This window comes from Agelaius tricolor, unplaced genomic scaffold (genome assembly GCF_023055355.1).
Source record: "Agelaius tricolor isolate 1412-34295 unplaced genomic scaffold, bAgeTri1.0.p SCAF_5, whole genome shotgun sequence".
Taxonomy (NCBI): Eukaryota; Metazoa; Chordata; class Aves; order Passeriformes; family Icteridae; genus Agelaius; species Agelaius tricolor.
In genome coordinates this window covers 18,250,939-18,271,766 of record NW_027269265.1, presented here as the reverse complement: position 1 = coordinate 18,271,766, position 20,828 = coordinate 18,250,939, and the positions used below count along the sequence as shown (strand labels likewise).

Genomic DNA, 20,828 nt, shown 5'->3' with positions numbered 1-20,828 from the left:
ACATTAAATTAAATACACCTCATTGCAAGAGTAAGGTGTACACTCATACAGCTGTAAGTTTTTGGAAAAACAGGTATAAATGAACAAAAACAAAATAGATCTTCAGGCTACCTCATGTAGATGATTCAAATAACATAACTTATTGCCTTCCTACATTACAATTATATCTGTGTGCAAATGGAGTTTTTGGATAAGAGAATTCTGGCTTACGTATATTGAAATCATCATTGTAAATGGAAGGAAAGGGCTGAGGAGGAGGCGGCTCTGGGTAACCACATTTCCATCCTGTCTTGAGTGTGGTTAAAGTGTAGACTTCATCCACATTCAGATCTAAAGAAAATCTTCCCCTCCATACCTGGAATTGAAAAAAGCTCAAGCTGCAAAAGTTAACAACTAACTGAAAAAATACCCAAGCTCCTGAAGTCAAGATCCTCTGAAGTCCTGATTTAAGGCAAAATTCCCATCTTTTTGCCTCAGCATTTAAATATCTCTGGGCTATTTTTAAAACTCCTTTTCCCCAAACTTGTTATTACCTCCAGGTACACTTGTACACAGCCAGTAAAACTGCAGTCAAACAGCCTTAAAACACACCCTAAATATGCAGCTAAAGCATGAAAGTTGAGGAGTTTCACCAAAGAGGGAAGACACACCTGAAACTGCAGAGGGACTGATAATTAAAAATGATCAACTTACCTGTAAAGGATGGAGTTGCTGGAAAAGGCTGGAGTTTCCAGATTCAAAATCAAGTCTAGAATGCCACACTTGAAGGGTTTGCACCATATACTACAATGGAACACACCATACAATTCAAAACACAACAACAGCAAAATAAACAAGCTTGAATATTCAATTTGAGAAATACCAGTCCTCTATGGATGTCTAATTTTTGTTACTTTAAAGCTGTTGATCACATTAGAGTCCTCAACTTTATTCAGCTAATCATTACATATGCCTTAGATTTTTATAGATTATACATCAATAAGGCATTGCCCTAACAGGCCCTAATGTTGCTTATAAAGACAGAAAGCACTGCAAACAGACACAATCTTTAGCTTCTCTATCACCAACAATACACCTTGGATACAAGCTCTCTTCCAAGTAACCAGACTGAAATAATATCCCACTAGTTTCACTTTTATGAGGCCTTCAGTCTAGTTGCTAGTTCTCTGATTTTAATTTTTCAGCAAAGTATTTTGCTTATATGTCTCCAGTCTTCTGCAATACTACAGCATATCAACTATATTAGTTATCAGATTTTAATCACACCTAATCCCTATAATTTCTTTTCAGTTACCAACATCAACAACAAAGCAAGTGACCTAGAGCTTGATTTGGATAAGCCATCTGATACTTCCCTAAAGGGAGCTGTGTATCCAAATTGACACTCAGCTTCTTTTCCTTAGTGAACCATTTTTTGTCAAAAGTATCATCCAAATTATCTGCTCCTAAAGGAAATTATTGCTGCTAAAAAATCAAAATCAAATTCCAAATAAGTAACAGTCAAGTTCTGAGAAGGAATCATCCGAATCAACTAACAATGATTCCCTCCAGTTTACACTGTGAAAGTATTGTTCACATTTCAGAGGGAAATATACTTTAGTGAAATTAAAAAATAGAATAAACAAATTAACAACTGGGAGAGTCTCAGAATATCTCCTCACGGGATGCAACAAAACCTACAATATAAAATCAACTACAGCTATTCCCCTGAAAATTAACTGATAACCAGAAGGCAATGGCTATGCCAGCCCAACAAACTATGTCAGCATGTCAGAGCACCCAGCCTTGGAAAATATTCTAAAGAAAAATTTAGTTGCATTTCTGTCCCATTAAATTTCTTCTTCAATATACAGATTATTAGACTGAGAGGCAGCAATTCTACAATTTCAGTTATGACATTGCAACCTGTGATACAACTTATACGTATTTGATTATGAATGGCAATTCATTTTACAAGGCTGATCAAATGTATTCAAGATGTACTTACAAATGACCCTTTGAGGTAGAAAGTTGCTCTCTGAGGTATGACATTGAAATTTGGCAATGGAGGCCTGATACATTTAGAGTGATTATGACTCTAAAGAAAAAACCAAATGCAACAGAAGAGACACACATTACTAGAATACAGCACATGGCAACATTAATGAAAAACCTACAGCACAGAATTGAAATTAAAAGAGCAATAATTTATTTCACTATTATCTTAATAGCTGCAATTGCAGTAGTTTAATAATTTTATTCTGAATACAGATTTTAGGAAAGCACATGATATAACTTCCTCCCAGTGTGTCATCCAATTAAAGCTAATGTCTAATAAAAAGATAAAGATGGCATATATATTGACCTCCAGGAAGTCTCAACAAGGTATTTTAAGTTCAGATAGAAAAAACAGCCTCTAGTGAACTCACTAATAAAGCTACAAGTATCAGAGAACATTCACAGACACTGAACTACATAAATCAAGACAGGTTCCTCATAAGAAAACATCTCCTGTAACTTTTCTAGTCCACTGGAATTGCTGATGCACATACCATAGTTTCAATGATGATGGTAAGGTTCCCTAGGCCATCTGTCAGAGCTACAAAACTGCCACCTCCTTCTAAGTGTCCATCCACTTGCAAGTATGACCAGCCTGGCTGAGTAAACTGTGTGGTGTGTGCTGAGACAAAAATTAGAATACAATAATTAATTAATAGAAATTAATAGAAATGGTTACATTGGTAGGCTTAATTAAATTTCTTTCTCATACATGCTGAAAAAACTGAAACCTTATTTGGGGAAGAAAGTAATAGAACTTCCAAAACAAAATTTACCTATATAAGAGGAAAGATTAAAGAATTATACTATGGGAAAATTAAAAATATCAGTGCTGTGGCAGACAAAACAGTTAAAGTGAGAGCAATTATTTAGACATTAAGCACAATGGATATACAGTAATCATGTCCACTCAATTTGAATATTCATCACAGTTTAGATTTTCCCAAATCTGGTTTTTTCTTTAAATAAACATTTATTTTTAACAAATAATTTGCAGGGAAAGCACAGATGGGCAACATCATGAGGAATAACTAAATAATTAGTGTTTTCAGAAAGTAAGTGAAACTATCAAAGAAGAATATGACCCAGATCATTAAAATCCTGAGCAACATGGACATAAGAACAATTGCTCAGCTGTTCTATTCATGGGAAACTGTGGCCAGTTTTGCTTTAATGCTTTTACAAATATAGATAACTATATTTGTATATATAGATATAGATAACTATATAGATAACTATAACTATATACTATAGATAACTAGCAGAAGAACAAAAATTAAAGCATTTGTCGTGTTCCTCCTTCATGGCACTGCATAGTTACTCTACAGAACTGCAGCAAAGACAGTAAAATATTACAGGACTACAAAGTAGCCAGTGAATCTGTGTGTCCACAGACACTACATGAACATGCTTCCCTTTCCCAAGCTCAAGGAAATGCTGATTTACACAAGCCAAGAACATCAAGCAGGAAAAGAATACACAGGTTCTTTGTTCCACTTTCGCAAACTGAGAAGTACCAAATGGAATTGATTGATACTCAAAGATTAAAAATAAAAAAGGGAAAGGAAATAGGAAAGCACATTAACCTTTACAGGCACTTCAGATCAAAATATTTCAATAGTAACAGCTAGAAAGGCAGTAGTTTATTACTTTCTGATACAGCTAAAGTTCAAGTATAAACATTTCCCTTACAATTATATCTTTCTGCTTTCTATTGAAATGAGATTATTTTCTTCTTTCTTAATTCACAAAACTTTCCACAAATCTACCTCAAATTGGTACAAAAAATAATCCACATAAAACCACTAAATAAAGGCCTCGGAAAATACAGTGATGTTTGGTGTCAGATCACCAACTTATAACTGCAAGATTTTCACCTGTAATCCAGATAGGAGATTCAACCTTATAGTGGCCACTCCACGGCTCCTGTGCTGTCATCAATGCGCATCGACCGAAGGGCAGCTCCTCATAATAACTGGCCACCAGGTTCCATGCAATTGTTCTGGAAGGAAAACAGGTGTTTTCTCCATTCATATGGATAGTATTAGATTAACTTAGTACAAAAATCCATTCCTCCTTTTTCTCCAGCATGCAATGAAAACAATTTGGGGGGTGGAGGGAATATCTTTCCCACAAAGAAAACCCACAGGAAAGGAAAACAAAGCAAATCAGCAAATCAGTGTTGAGAACTTCTTCCAAAATGGTTGGTAAATACTCTGGCTAGAGCACCACAAAAAGTTTTACATTAAAAGAAACATGTATTGAGGGTAAAGACACCATTTGTTTGAGGTTTTTTCCTGTTCTGAAGAGAAAAAATTTTGTTAGCAAAGTCTACAGCTTTTTGCTGAGTGTTGTTTCGTTGAGGTTTTTGTCATTGCTTGGTTATTTCTGTGCATGGTGGTAGTTGTTTTGGGTGGAGTTTTTCAGGGAAGCAGTTAAGTACCAAAAAAAAAATCTTTATCCATATAAGTAACATACAAAAAACAACTTTAACCAGCCATCCTCAAGGAGTATTTGCTCCATCCTGACAATGATAATCACACGCTTTGATTTGGGCTTCACTGAAAACCCTTTGCAAAGATTTTAAAGACCTCTGGGCCTTAAGGATGGAAATACAGCTTAACAGAGCAGATAAGCAAAAGGCAAAAGCTGTCAATCTGTTTTGCTATTGCATCCAGGTGCATACAAAGGCCTCATTCTAAAGTCACTGCCACAGACTTATCACACTATACATACATACAGAAGAGATCCTGGAAGTCTACAAAAACGTGATCATAAAATAAACAACTGTTGAATTTAAATTTAACTTGCTCACATCAAACTTGTCCTGTTGATTTCAAACTTAGAAAGAAAAGTAGGAAACTCAACTTCAAAGGAAACAAACTTAGCAGAAAGATAAGCTGCCTTTCGTCAGAAAGGTTTTGTTTTTGTATACAAGCCAAGATAAGTCCACTGCTGGACATCTGGACTTAGAACAATTCTACAATAATTTATTAATACAACACATATGCCTCACTGTTAGGCTGAGAAATAAATGGGCATATATAATTTGAAAGGGCTTGGAAAAATATAAAAACAATGGGAAAAAAATTGCCCCAAATTAAGATATTAAAATATATGAGGATTAAGAAGCAAGCAGAATGATCAGGAATTCATGCAGGAAATATTCACCTGTTTGAAAATTTCAGCTTGCAGAAGATTTGCAGAAACGGTGACTAAAGAAATTTCCCTTTACAAGTATTAGTGATTTTTCCTGCATTCCACTTGAAGCGACAAGAAGATTTCTCTTAATTTTTCCAAAATGAAGTTACAAAGCATCTAAAAGCTTTGAACAATTTTGCTCACATGCTGACGTCTACATTTTCTTTAATTAAACTTTTTCTTTCAGATTACCGGTTGCTGCACCAGAAACATCAAAGTTTATTTTCTATTCTTTTCTAAAACTGAGTTGTGGAATTTCCCGGTAAAGACAACTTTTTTTTTTTTTACAGTTTTCAGTTTGGAAAGAAAATGTGCAGAAAACAGTAAATTTATCATGCATGTTTAACAATGGATTCTGAGAAAGAAGTTGTATGGAAAAACTAGATAATTACGTCTGTTATTATCTGTTTAACTGAAGACAAACAATCTGATAAAGACCTCAAGAAAAATATGATAAATTAGTTTTATTGCTATTTTCCTCCAATGTCATCTCTTCTTAAGAACATTCTCTTTTTGATAATTATAATCAATCTCAAAGGCATCTGAAATTAACTGCATAAACCCACTGCATAAACTGCATAACCCCATCAAATGCTGGGGAATAAGAATACATTGAAACCTGTGAGACTTCTACTCCAGAAAGAGGTCAGAACAGCAGACTTCCTATCTTACAATATCTGACTTCAGACCACATTGGGGCGATTTTCAGTTTAGCTGTTTTCTGACCAGAGCAGATGGATGTGTTATTTTAATAGCACTTTAAATAATTCTTACACCCCAGGTTGTGAAAGCAAGCAACAGTGCCCAACACTTACGCAGTCATGTTTCCATTCACGTAGTTTTGGTTCAGGATCCGAGCCCAGCAGCCTGCACCAACATCATTATTGAAAGTACTGTAATCTTCTGATGACCACAGTTTCTTCCCAGTTAATATGGCATTTTGCACTGTTTTTGTCCCAGGATAGTGAGCCCTACACAGTATTTTGAAAAGAAAGAGCACTTAGTACAAGGAGAAAATCAAAGTTTGGAAGTACATATAGCAGCAGTGATTAACTTCCTTCAAACTGAAAATGAAAAATAAAATTTCTTTGGAATACCACAAGCAGAATACAAGAATATTGAACAAGGGGGAGCTGTAACATTCCAGAGCTTATTGTATTTACATTAGTAGATTATTTCTTCTGCTACATGATAGCATTTAGTTAAACTTAGATTTACAGATGCCATGCAATTTTCACAGCTTGCTAAAGCAAATCTCTGCCCTGAAATTGAGCTTGAAGATGGTCATTACCATAATCTGCTGAATAGAGAAAATACACGTTAACTCACACTATCTTAAACAAAACTATAAATAATGTAAAACTAACAGTAAGATACAGCACTAGGCATTATGCTAAGAATTTAGCTGCATGAATGGCTTAGAACTAAACATGAACTTGACTGATTTTGTACATCTTTTTTAATAAACTCAGGTTTCAAAAAAGCATGCTAGTTGGACTAGAGAAGTTACAAGGTATAAACGGATAATAGTTGAAACATATAATGATAGCTAATTTTCTTTTCAAGGCCTTCCTTAGTATGAGACATCCTTTCTCCCAATGGAGGCTTTGATTATACTCAATCACAACACTGACACTGACCCATGGTGCAACTGACACTGACCCATTCAGTTTGCTGACTGAAATAAAACCTTTCAAACCACTTGCAGAAAACAGGGTTGTGATTTTCCTCACTTAGCACATTCATTGAACACACAATACATACACTAAAATGGAACTATTTCCTTAACTGCAACTTGACAAATTGATTCATTTGTGGCAGGAATACAAAACCAACAGTTTTTCTAGGCTGACTGTTGGGGTTTTTTTCATTATTTTCCCTCTAGTGGACAATGACCTAGTTCCCAGTGTTGTAGTCCTTCATATGCAGCTTCACTATCAGTAATGTAACAGATAGTGGGGATTTTAGCTACATTCTGCTCTGCTGTACAGATTAGTGTGTATTTCCCCTTTGGCTTGGAAACCTAAGTGTTGCCTTAGTATCAAGCAAAAGATTTTTGTAATGGCATAAAGTGCATAGCTTGCAAAAATAAAGAAGAGAAGGAGTAATTTGTGTTTCTACACTCCTGAAAATGTGTTTCTGAAGTGTCAATATCCCTGCCCAATAAAAGCTGAAATACACAAGAGATATTTAATTTCCCTGCTAAGACTGAATCAGAGTAGGGATGTAAAACTTACACATTCAGTGTTAAGAAAATACAGCTTACTTAGACAGTGTAAAAACTGTTGAGCTTCATCCAGATTTGATCCAAGACTCCACCTATGAAAAACTGCCAGGATACTCTTCATATTCAGAATGGGGGGACGGGTTAATTGCAAGGGTAGATGACACTGACTTCCTATATGTATTTGTAGAAAAAAGCCCTCATTTCAACACCTCCTATGGTTCAGATATATAAAGATTAATGGAAAAGAATCAAATTGAAGCAAGGAACTGAGAAATTTGAAGCATGTGATTGGGTCAGGCAAGTTTATGGGACCTAGTAAGTAAAGTTTAGAGCTACTGTAAAAATAAAAGTAGCTTCTTGTACAACAATGTACAACATTTCATACACACATTACCATTCAGACATCAATCAATCTGGAATTTAGTCTACTATAAAAATATTATTATGATAAAACCCAAAACTAGTATAACAAATCAACTGGTTCCATGTTTTCCAAATACAAATTTGTCATTAAAACAAAAGGGGAGCTAAGAATCAAGTCATTGTAACTCAAAGAAGACTCATAGCCCAAATTCATTTCTGGATCACAAAATTTCAGTAACAAACCAGTGGAAATTACAAGACTGTGTACTAAGTTGTAAAGCTAAAGCCCTTTTTGCATATCAGTTAAGAGTAACCAGAGCCCTCATAATAAACAGTGTTGTCCAAAAAACCTTCAATCCATCAAAAGTGCAACCATGCCCAACAGGAATCTTCAGCATGATAAAAGACTCCTGATTGAATTAAAGGTTGAGGCTGTTACTGGGACAAGAGCTGCATGATTTGATTGGGTTAGTAAGAGAGTTTTATAGTATCAATCCTTTCCTTGCAGGTAAGAGCACACAGAGGTAAAGTTTTATCTGTGTTAGTTATAAATAAGATGAAGACAAACTATAAACAAACCACCATGAAAGAAGAAGAGAGAGAACCCCCTACCCAATCACATCGACCACTCCGTGGAGCTCAGAGTCAATCATCATGACAAAGGAAATGGGCTCCCACAGTCTATCGCTGGCTATGATCCTCACCTGCTCCAGACCATGCTTATCCAATGTGTACCTCAACAGCTTGGGAAAAAAAAAAGGAGAGCAAATAACAGAGAGAAGAAAAAAAATGTTTTTCAAATTGTCAAAACTTCATGTTGGGAAAGGCAGCATCTTCTTCAGCACTAGCTGAAAAAACTACTATGCTTCAATTCATGTTTTTGCAACTTGGACAACTGTTACACCAAACAAAACATACAAGACTGTCAAGCACAAAGTGACTTCAAAGGACACCTTCTTCTACCATTCTGACTTCCGAAATACATGAAAGAAAAATTAAAAATGTTTTGTTCTTCTTACAGACACAAAAGTATAGATAAAGACAAAGCATATCACATTTCATGCAAGATACTCTATTTGCAGATCAGCCACTTAGATGTTACAGTGCTGACAGGTAAACTATAAGATGTGTATGAACTTTCTGAACCTGAGCATTTGAAGGACAGACACCTAAATACTATTATCTTTCACTAGGTCAGCAAGAACTCTCTATGGTAGTTAGTACCTTAAAGTCAGCATTGGTTGAGAAACATGGTGTTCTTGTTTTGTACTAACCTTAATTTCTTGATAGATAACAAAACCAAAGTTTCCTGCACAGGAAAACTTAACACTTCATTTTTTGTGATTAGTGGTGGTGGGGAAGTTGGGGAAAAATTTGTATGACATTCAAGAGAAACTTCTGACAAAAAGAACTTCCCTTTTAAAGAACAACTAAAACATATCTGTGGTTCTAAAGGCACAAACAAAAACAAGTACTCCTGTCCTTGATTCTGTCAAGCTCTTAAAGAAACAAGAGCCATATACAGTGAGTACATTCATTCTTCAAGCTGTATTGTCATGGAAATCATTACTAAAACATTTCCTAATGCACCTGTTGAGCTGCAAGTCTTGCCTAACCTAAGAAAGTTTTTTTAAGTTTATTTTAGACCAAATGAATTACTCTATGCTGACACTATAATCAGGATTTCTCAGGCAGACACTTTCAGGTGACTGATGTTTACAAACTCAACACATATGAAAGCAGTTTCTTTATAAAATCCCCACTTAACTGACTTGCTATAACCCTTCACCATGCATTCACTTAAACTATGATGAGCATATCATACTTCCTTACACACAGAGGATAAATGGTACATGAGCGACTGCAAGAATACTCTTATCACAGTAAGGTTAACAACAGAGATAAGTTAACAAATGTAACAAAAGTGAGCAATTTGTATCTGCACGGGTAATTTCCACCGGAAACATGTAATTTTGTAAAAGCTATGTATAATTTTGAGAAACCAGAGTTTACAAAAAGAGCAAGAGCAGCAGAGTAAATTGCCAGAAGCAAGTAAAAATGTGTATTATGGAACAAGAGTGAAGGTAAATAGTTGAGTTGACATTTGCTGAAAAACCAACAGAAAAAATTGAGATAGGCTGTATTAGTTTACAAACTTTGAGTGCTTGTTTTTACCTCTATGTTACTGTCAGTTCATGCATTTCTAATATTATCTGTTATCAGAAATTAAACAAGAAACAGAAACTTCAAGCTCTAGTATATGACCAGAAAAATCTCAGCTGCAGCCACAGAAAGTCCCAGGGTGATAAGTTCCACTCTGAAAGTTCAAGTTCACCCAAAATGAAAACCAGCTGCAGACCAAGAATCCAATCCTAAGGTTTTTCTGACTTGGAACATGCACATGCAGATTAGTTAAAAGTTTCCTGTCATTTGCTAGTGCTAAGAAGGCTAAAACACAGCTCCTAAATGGACACTTGAAAGAAATTATAGAAGAGTGATAAGGTCAGCTTATACATGTACTAAACTGAAAGAAGAGAGAAAGAAAGACTAATCCATCACCACTGTACAGAATGATGGAAAAAATGGAAACAGCTAGGAAATATGAAATAAGAATATATGACTCTTGAAAATGGAGAGGAAGACTTAGAGATAGGAAGGAATGTTTAAAAGGCCTCCCTTCTCCCACACTTACCCGACTACCTCAATAGCCTCATTAAGATAGGGATCAACTATCATCTCTTTTGAGATGCTCCAATCTCCATCCGCAGCGATGATGCCAACGTTCCACAGACCCAGTCTGTCCAAAGAATGTCGAAGCACCTTAGTAACAGATAACACCACTTAAAGTACAGCCTTCATCAATGAGGCAACATGAAATTCAAGACTGGAAACAAGAACTTCAGAAGGAGTCAGTGGAAGCCTCTATTTACAGACCAGGATGGATAAGAAAAGTTCTCACTTCTCAAACAAGAGCTATGGTGGCAACTAAGATGAAGTTAATGGTAAGTATTTTTAAAACTGAAGGGTTACCTCAGATATTGAGATAGTCATTATACAAAAATGGGCTTCTCATCACTTGGACAACTTTTGACACCAGAAGTGTACATGTATACACAGAGGGATAGAATGTAAGAAAATAAAGATACTGCAGAAGGTAGTCCCACACCTGAGGAGTTGCAGCTGCACTAATCACCAAAGATTAGGAACAGGCCTGCCCTTAATAGGCCACAGCTGTGTCCAATAAGAAGACAAGCACTACAAAAGAGTGGGTTAGCTGGGTGAGGAGAGAGCTGGAGTTTGTTGGCTGTGCTGTGAGGGGCTGTCCATGAGAAATCACTGAGAAAGTATGGAGCTTTTGCAATAAGATAACAACACATATACTGCACCTGGACACTCTCAATATACTGGCTCCTTGGCGTGTATGTAATTAATTACACAAAAGTAATGGATTTATCATCAAGACAGCCATGTTAAACTAATCTAAAAATGACAGCTAATCTAATCTAATCTAATGACAGCTAATCTAATCTAAAAATGTGGAAGTGGGCATACATCCCCGAGTAATCAGAAGCAAAAGTTAACCTGATCCCCAAAAGAGTACATTGAAAAAACAGGATTAAGGTTTTAAAATAGAAAAGACCTATCCATGCAGCTCTCTACAAGAACAGAAATCTCTACCAAACACTGTCCTGTTCAAGTGAAGAGCACCTAAACTTTTTTTCACGTCCCATTTTACTTAACAAAAGAAAAAAAAACTCCTTGATGTTTAAGTTTACCCACTACTTGGTTCTCATGTTTCACTAACTTTCAGGGAAAACAATTAATAAACCTAGAATTGCATATTTACAACAAAACTGAGGGCAACCAACTTTGAATTCAAACATGCCAGCAGAAAAGAATTCCTATTCTGTCTTTCTAGCTTCTCTTTACTATTTCACTGTTAAAGATGATAAACAGCTTACATTTGTCTGTGGAAATTCTTAGGTAAAATATACCCACACAAAATATACTCAGCCTTAATAGTTAAGAATGAACCACACTTATAGAGGGCTGGTACTATCTGAAAACTCAAACCAGAAATTTAAAAAAAAAAAAAATTTAAAAATATATTTTCAGCAGCTTGCACATACAGCTGTATCTGAGAAAACCCAGTCCACAGTCTAAAATGTTTTTTTTAAATTTTAGATATAAAAGAACGATGCACTGTGTGCACGCATGCATAAAAAAGATTTTGCAACTTGATTCAAAGATCAGTAGGCATAAACACTCAAATTATTTCTTGTAATAGCCCTCTGGCAATGTGAAGAATAGGGAGCATTTCTCTTTTTCATGTAGTCAAATAAGGACAGAAATAAAAGTCTAAGTGTTGATGACAATCAAAGCCTAGATCTAAAACTAATTAGCACATAAAACATAATAAGAAAAGTAGCAATTAAGTTCTGTTTAGCTGTTTGAACCTTTTGAAACACAGAGTCTACCAAAAGAAAAATTCATAATACTAGAAGGTCCTTGAAATTTAAAGCATTCTAGCTACCTAGACACTCAGAAAAATTGCCTAACCACAGAGACAGCTCAGAAGAACAAAATGAATTATTTCAGAATTTCCATGCTGAAAGAGAAGTACCAAGGGCACAGAACTGCATGCACCCAAAAGACACTCCACATTTGCAGAACAGTTCCCTCACACACAGTATTCACATAACTGAAAGAACAGGGATTTCTTGAACAAGAATTTAGAAGCAGTAGAGTCTCCATTTCTTTCTTCTTTTTTTTTCTACTTATTAAGAAACATAACTAGTGCCTTAGAGGATGAAGTGTCTAGAGTAACATTTTACAAGTAAAAACTTAGCCAGATAACTAAGAGTTTATCTGTGATGTATTTAACAGGAATTACAGAAAATGTTTGGTGTGGAGCAGTACATTTCAGTATATTGCCCTCTTGCTAAATGGCAGACTGCAAACAGAACTATAGTGCTGAGGAGAGAAGTGGTGCCAAGTGACACTGTAAGAGAATGAATGGTAAAACAGGTGTTCAATAAAAAAAACCTCTTATCAGTTAACATACACTGGAAGGAAGGCCAAAACCTTTCAGTAAATACTTGGGTGATTTTATGGTCAAATTTTAAACTAAATATTCAGCTCTAAAAGCCAAATGCTCAGTCCCAATTCAACAGTGTTCAAAAAGCTATAAAGTAGGATATTGGCCTTAGACTCAACAGTTTGTTCTCCATATTCTTTCTCCCGACATGAGCAAGCCAAGACAAGCAGACAAGAAAGCATCAAGGTGACATGACACGGATTTGAGATTGTTCAGCCTGAAGAGAAGGTTTTGGGATGACCTAATTGCTGACTTCCAGTACCTTGAGAGCCCACAAGAAAATACAGAGAGGCACTTTTTACAAAAGCATGTACTGACAGGTCAAGAGGGAATGGATGACCCCATCCCTGGAAGTGTTCAAGGCTAGGCTGGATGAGGTTTTGAGCAATGTGGTCTAGTGGAAGGTGTCTCTGAACGTTGAACATGGTAGGAGCATTGGAACTGGATGATCTTTAAAGTCCCTGGCAACTCAAGCCATTCTATGATTCTCTGAGTTTTGTTTGCTTTTAAGAAGAAGTAATGCCATTTGTGTCTTAGCCTCAAGCAAGAACAAGGAAAGGAGAAGAGCAGGAGCTTGTGCTTAAGATCTCACCACAAGACAATGTAACAAACAGAAGAGAGTTTTCAAAGCAGGGCAGGGGGCACTGCAGGAGCATTCAGTAGTGAGAAATATTACAGCTATCTTAAGGTTGGTTATGTGAAATACCACGTTCTTCCAGCTTTTTAGAACAAAAGGTACTGAATTTTGCAAAGATAAAAACGCAAAGCCTTTACTGTGATTTAATAGCAATATTTAAGGGTACTGTAATCACAGAACTTAGCTACAGAATTTTAAGCAATTCTAGATCTTGTACTTCTAGCTATATCCAAGCTGGTATAAAGATGATTTAAGTTTGTATGATAGTAGCATCAACTGAAGCTTCCATAAAAATTTAGAAGCATTTGGCATACACTGACATGCCCAAAGTTCAAAGTAACAGTTTCAGACGGACAAAATAATCTGATATCTGAACATGTAATCTTTGCATGCGTGCAACTACAAGAAACACAATTCGGTAAGTGACATAGTTGCAGAATTAAGGTCCCTTTCCTACACAAATTCAGAAAGCTAATTGTTTGTGTACAGTACGAGAAGTACTTTACAGAAATAAGAGAAGAATACATACCTTAATGTATTTGCTACTAAATGCCCTTTCATTCCATATCTATAAAGAGAAAGTAAAATCCATTTAGAAAAATCAGGATACGTCAATGGAGAATTAAAAGATTTTACTTATATATAGGTAAGATTATAGAATCCATTAATCAGCTCCATGGTTTCCGTGTGCTAGAGGGAAGTGCTGATTGATTATCGGCTTTTCTGGGGAAAATTCAGTATGAAAGCTCATTGTGGGTACTTGTTTATCTTTCTCTAAGGTCTGCTGATTGCCTTCTTGCTGACAAGAATGCTAGAGCTGCTTGAGCTCTACAATGGCAGCAGTGTTACATTACCAGTGGCTCTACAGTTTGCTAGGAATCATTGAGAAACACGTTGTGGCTTCAAGGTGAGGCCTAATGAATGGGCTCCTGTTGCAATACGTGGGCATAGGAGAGCCGGAATAACTAACATACTGAACAAAATCTATGAAGCCTACTGTTCTCTAATTTACACAGGACTACATCCAAGCTTACACACAAAAGAGATCCAGCATATTTTAAGTAAACAAAATTTTCCATCTTTTATGGAAAGAGAGTTTAAGGTAAACACAGCTGAAAATTAAAAAGCAGGAGCACTGATCTTCCATTCTACCAAACCCCCTGGCCTATAAAACACATAAGCAGAAACCTTTTTTCTTTCTCTTCTAACTGCAACATGAACACTGTGACTCACATTCACCAGTAAAGGTTTAGCTTATGAGTAAATACAATATATTTTTATATTTCTACATCTTCCTATAAATGCTAACATGAAACTTCAGGAATGAGCCAATCAAAACCTTAGATGAGCCTTAGTGCAAGACTCATTTCATCATAAAGCAAATAGTGATACAGAACATGTACTTACAGCAAAAAGAGTGGTAAAGACTAACCATGTACAACCATAATAGCATTGAAATTGTTTTGACAGTTTCTGAGCCTTCACAGACCTCTCACTGTTTCCCTGCATTTCAGATTATACCCACAAGGAAATGAGACAATATGTAATTTCATCACATTGCCTGGATAAGCAGAAATTACCTTTTCTTAGAAGGACAGAATTTAGAAAGCTAATTACTGTGAAGTGAAGGACAGAATTTAGAAAGCTAATTACTGTGAAGTAACAACACTGAAGTCAATATTACTCAAATACATGAAGTAAGCAGAACTTACTTTCTACTCCAAGAACACAAAGCAGACAAAAATGTAACAGCAATTGTTCCTCCTCTCCCCACAACTGAATTGCTGAAGTATCACTATGTTACCCACAGTGCAAGACTGACCCAACTGAAATAAACCAGCAACACCAAGGGGGATGCATTCCCCAGGAGATACAGGACAGATCCTGACCTTCCCACATTGCAGCAGAAACATCTGACTTCTGAGGGATGGGAACCACAGTTTTAGAAGCTTTGTTCTGGATTGCTGAAGTGATTTTCAGCTTTTCTGCAGTTAAACTTCTCATATCAAAACATTTAAGACTCCAAAATAAGTGTTCAGTAAGTATAGGATTGATTTTAGAGGAATCCTAGACAAACTTTCTTGCTCAAATAGTGAATTTGAAGAGTGTTTTCAGATTGTCTGCTTCTCTCTCTCATATCCAATTTATGACATTTTTTCTCAGACATTCATTCACTACTTCCCTGTATTGCACTACAGGACAACACAATAGTTGTACTGTAAAACATGAACTTTTATCTACTATAAATGATTCAGGTAAAAATGCAAAAAGTTGTAGAGGACTGCTCCTCTGCAAAATAACAACCATACTCTATGCTAAGTCTCATGTTAGCTGACTTTCACACTGTGTTAACTGATGCTTTTGTTAAGTGGCAACTGCTGAAAGGCAAGTAGAACAAACAAGGCAGAAAACAAAAAAGAACTCTCAAATTATTAGGTAACTGTTTTAGTACTGGGAAGGTAGGAACCACTTGACACTTCTTCTGTTTTAACAGCCATCATTTCAGGAGGACTGTAAACTAACACAACTACTGCCTTTCCCCTGGTAACAGTACAAGCTGAAACTGCAATTACAAAAAAAATTTCTCTTGCCATCCTCCTCCTCCTCCAATCATCAACAATGAGAGGCAAGCCCAAGATTTTAGGAGTGAAGATAGATAAAATATACATAAAATACACAAGAGATTTTGCTTTACTGACCCCAATATAATCAATGTCCAAATCATGATACTGTTTTGCTCCTAATATCCAAGAAACAATATAGTAAGCAGTGATATCTGGATAGTCATAGGGCCAATTTTCACCCTTCCCTATCCATCCTGGAAATGCCCAAGGTAACCCTGGAAAAAAGAGAAGAAAAACAAACGAAAAAGGTAAGTGGTTGGTTTACATTACTCAATAAGCTTAAAGAGCAAGCTGTAATTTACTCTACCTGAACAACGGAGTACATATAATTTGTCAGTTTTATGGTACTAGCTCTAACTGGTTTAAAAATCCAAAGATTTTAGGATAAATATTTACAAAGCTAAAGCAAAGGGTCAATACAGAACATAAAAAATTGTTTATCTCATGAACATGAATTTAAGAAGACATAATGATCTGATCATAACAAAAGGAGGAATATTAGGATAATGAAAAAGCATTTCCAAGTCTCAGCTGTCCACTGGATCTTGTAGTAAATAAGAAAAACAAATTAATCTAACCAGATGCTGCTAAGCATCCAGCCAACTTGTATAAGATACCATAGGCTAATTTAAAAGTAAACCCTCCTTCCTTTATTGAGAGCTTGATGTGAGGGAAGAGAGATATTATTAACAATTACAATTAGTCATAAATAGTTGGCCTAACAGAACCTGACTGGCAAATCCTGCACCAAGCCTTGCTTCATGGCTGGATATGGTAAAGCCCCCTGGAAGCTGAGGGAATTAAGACACCTTTTAACCAACAGATTTCTTACCTTGTTTAATGTGAAACATCTGTGTTTCCAAAATATAAAAATACAGCCAAGGGTTCCACATTTGTATCGTCACAACACACACATAATTCACAATCAAAACAGGAAGAGAGGAAACTCCTCTTACAACTCAACTACACATGTAGGACAAATCAGAAGACTAGAATCACTACAGTGAAGAAAAGGTGTGTGATTGGTTTGTAATAAGAACATTTAATCAAATGCAGCATGTGTAAGATTTACATATTTATGCTTGCAGTAACTTTATCTCTCTCCATTTTTTTTACTCAATTATTCAGAAATTCATCCCTCATGATAAATCAATCGTGTTCCTTGCTGCAATACACTAAAAGTATTAGCTACTTAATACAAGGAAATTATTAGAGATTTGTTATCTTATGCTTCTTGTCAGGATGTTGAGCTGTTGTAAAAAGGTAAAACACAAGTAACACAAGCTTAACAAATATTAGAGATTCTACTTTGTCTACTGCAACATCAAAACATCTCTCCATTAAAATGTTAACTAAGGGTCAGATAGGTAATTTAGTCAGGGGAATAAAAAGGCATTTAAATGTAAAAGCTCAAAGCAATTTACCAATCAGTTTAATTTTGGGGTTCCTCTTTTTAGCTTCTTTCATCAGCCACCATTCATAGCCCCGGAAGTAGTTCTCATCATTTTCATAGTGCATATGGGAGGGTTCAGTACCATCTAGGAAGGAAAGAGGCAGCTCACAATTATCTTCTGTGTCATAAGCTGTTACACATCATAAAGTTTGCTGCATTGCTCATTAATATAGTATGCAAGCACGTATCTCCAACATGGTTCACAAGTTCCTTGGTGTGTATTTCAAAGCCAAAGGAGTAGTGGGAGGTAAATGCAAGATTTGCTACCCTTTTTTCTTAGCATGGTTAACTTAGCAAAATTTTAATATTTCTATTTTGAAGGGCTTTTGCCTGCTCTTAACATCAGATGTGGTTAACTATTAGGCATTTTCTATCCCTAGCTATGATAACACTAAATCTATATTTGCTATTGTCTCATATCTTGATACTAACAGCCACTAGGAATGTTACAGCATTAAGATTAAGAGGAAGAAAAATCATTATACAAGCAAGTTATCTCTAAATCAAAAAACAAACAAAAGAAGGTTATAGTTTGTTTCTTCTGCACAAGGCCAGGGAGAGAAAAGAAAAGAACTACCACTAATTTTTTCAATTACAGGAAAGAGACTGTGGGGTTTTTTGGTTTTTTTTTACAGCAAATATCTAGTTTATAACTTTCATGGTGTCCTGTAAAGAAACTGCAGGAAAAGATTTTGGAATTTAATGCTATGTGTTGAATTTCCTCAGGCAAAGGTGAACAAACTAGAAAGGTGCAAAAGAATCAGTGTTGCATGGGAAATCATGGCACACAAAGTCAAGTAACAACTTGTATACATGATTGCAAAAATTATGCAACTGATGTTAAATTGTACACAGAGACCTTTTCTAATGAAACTTTGTTTTAAATGAAGCCTGCTGAAACAGCACATTTCATCATAGAATATGGGATTGATTTTTTTCCTTACTAACACTTGGCTATACGTAAATTTGTCAGGGACATAGAACAATTAGATTGCAAATTTAGGCTTCATATCACATTTCAAATGAACTCTGGATCTCACCTCTCAGGCCAGGAGAAGAGCTGCAGTCTCATGCATTGAGATATATGCATCTTATTGTTCTTTTCAAAACTGGACCATCACACAAGTATGTGACAGTCTCCTGAGCCAGCAGTGAAAGTGTTTGAAGAGAAGACCTGTGCATGCCTCAAGACCATTCCATTCTCCCCACCCAGCAATTCATTATCAAGCTTTTAAACCCAGCACAGTACTTTTTAGCATGTTAATTTTTGAATGAAAAACAGTATCTAACTATACAAAATGCAGACATTAAAGGGGAAAAAATGTGTATATATACAAATACATATATATACATACAAGTATATGTACACAACATATATATAAAATATATATATATATAAAACACCACAAAATCAAATTCTATGCTATTTATTAACTGTGTCTGATGTGGCCAGATTTACTTTAAGAAAAATACCAAAAAACACAAAAAAAAAAAAAGAAACAAGCTGTAGTCTCTGTTTCTCAGCCTTTGGTCACAACCAGTTACTAAATAGTTCCTCCTGTATGTAAATGTAGTAGATAGGCTAGGCAAATTACATCAAGACATTTTCATTTGCAATTCTTCCCAGGAAGAAAAAAAGTCCTGCCTACTGCCAGCCAATGCCACTCTAGTGAAACATTGAAACATTGCAGCTAATTAAACAAAAGAAATGTAACTGTTTCTGATTAGATGCCTTTGCATTTCATGCTTTTAAGATATAAACTATCTGGTATTGCGAAACTTGTGCGTGAGAAATGCTCTGCAACTCAGAAACCTACTTCAGGGGGGAAAAAACAGAACTCATGTGCTCTAGAATGCAAGCTATTAACCATATGACAGTGAGAACTGCTTCCAGAATGTAGGTGTAAATCTCTCTTGTACAAGCCATTATGGATTACTGCAGCTCAGCTCAGCTATCTCCAAGCCCCAGCTCCCTGTGCAGCACACATTACTTACAGCATCACTGAAACAAGAAATTAATTGCTACCTATGCAAAATCCATACCTGTTGACTGTGCATCACCTCCAATCTCTACCTTGAGAATATGTAAAGATGCACCAAAATTTGGCTGTGGAAAAAAGAGAAAAACAGAATCCTGCTGTTAACAAGAAGAGTGAGATAAGTCAGTGTACAATTCTGAGCATGCTGAAAATGCAATTTTTTTACCTTTTTTAATCCACACTATAAATGTAATGAGAGATTATATAAATTTCTGCTTTTCAAAAGAAAATCTTCCAGGATAAATAGTACACTGATCTTTAAACAGTTTTATTGACTCTTGGACCATTAAGAACACTTCTCCACAACCATGCAGATTTTAAAAAGGTTATGCTCAAGAAAATACTAAAGCACTACTAAAGCAGAACACAGAATATATGAGGAACACAGCAGTATTTTAATGTTATTAGAAGCCAAACTTGTTTTCTTTTTAAATCAAATTATTGAAGTCAGTATTTTTTATTCTTGTTTGTAAAGTGTTACACTGCTTATGTGAAAGAGCATACAGGTCAGGAATAAACTGGAAACTACAGACAGATAGGCAAGAGAAGAAAAAACCCATCACACTGGAAAACAATTGGCTAGTCCACCATCCCCCTCCCCTGGCATCTGACTGATGGAGCCAAACATAAAATCCAAGCTCATACAGGTGATTCTACTGCCAATATGTTCTTCCAGCCATTAGTGGCTTAAGAGTTGCTCAAGACAGAAGTTACGATTAATCATTATTTTAACAACCACTAATAAACTGGCCTCCTCCATGGAATGACCCAACTATAATTTTGGTATCTAAAAAAATGTTTTAAGACATAAGAATGTAATTTGATTTTTTAAAAATGCTGCATACATGACATGTCTTTTTGCTTACAAGTCTGGGATTTTTGTTTGCTTTTAACAGCAAAGTAACTATTTTCAATTTACCATTTCTCTTTTTGACATTTTTTTGCTTTAAACTTCTAACACATTTGTCCTCCCGTTCATGAAAGTTGACTGACACTAAGAGACAAGGAGAATGAGGCAAGGTACATCGCTCCCAAACATGACAGTTTAAGAGGTTTTGGTAAAAGAGTACATCAAAAGTTCTTTGAAAATCATGATCTCTGTAGATTTTGTTACCACATCCCTAATCAGAAGATTCATATTAGTAAGAC

At 35.7% G+C, this 20,828-nt stretch overlaps 1 protein-coding gene across 1 annotated transcript in view; it reads right to left on the bottom strand.

Annotated features, from left to right (window-relative positions):
* The window catches only part of GALC (galactosylceramidase), a 32,010-nt gene that overhangs the window by 8,817 nt on the left and 2,365 nt on the right, over positions 1-20,828 (bottom strand). Inside the window, 11 exon segments of the mRNA XM_071426671.1 lie at positions 211-355; positions 694-783; positions 1,988-2,077; positions 2,532-2,659; positions 3,915-4,039; positions 6,054-6,209; positions 8,441-8,571; positions 14,093-14,131; positions 16,263-16,402; positions 17,612-17,725; positions 19,684-19,747. Of these exon segments, the coding sequence (XP_071282772.1) occupies positions 211-355; positions 694-783; positions 1,988-2,077; positions 2,532-2,659; positions 3,915-4,039; positions 6,054-6,209; positions 8,441-8,571; positions 14,093-14,131; positions 16,263-16,402; positions 17,612-17,725; positions 19,684-19,747 (1,222 nt within the window).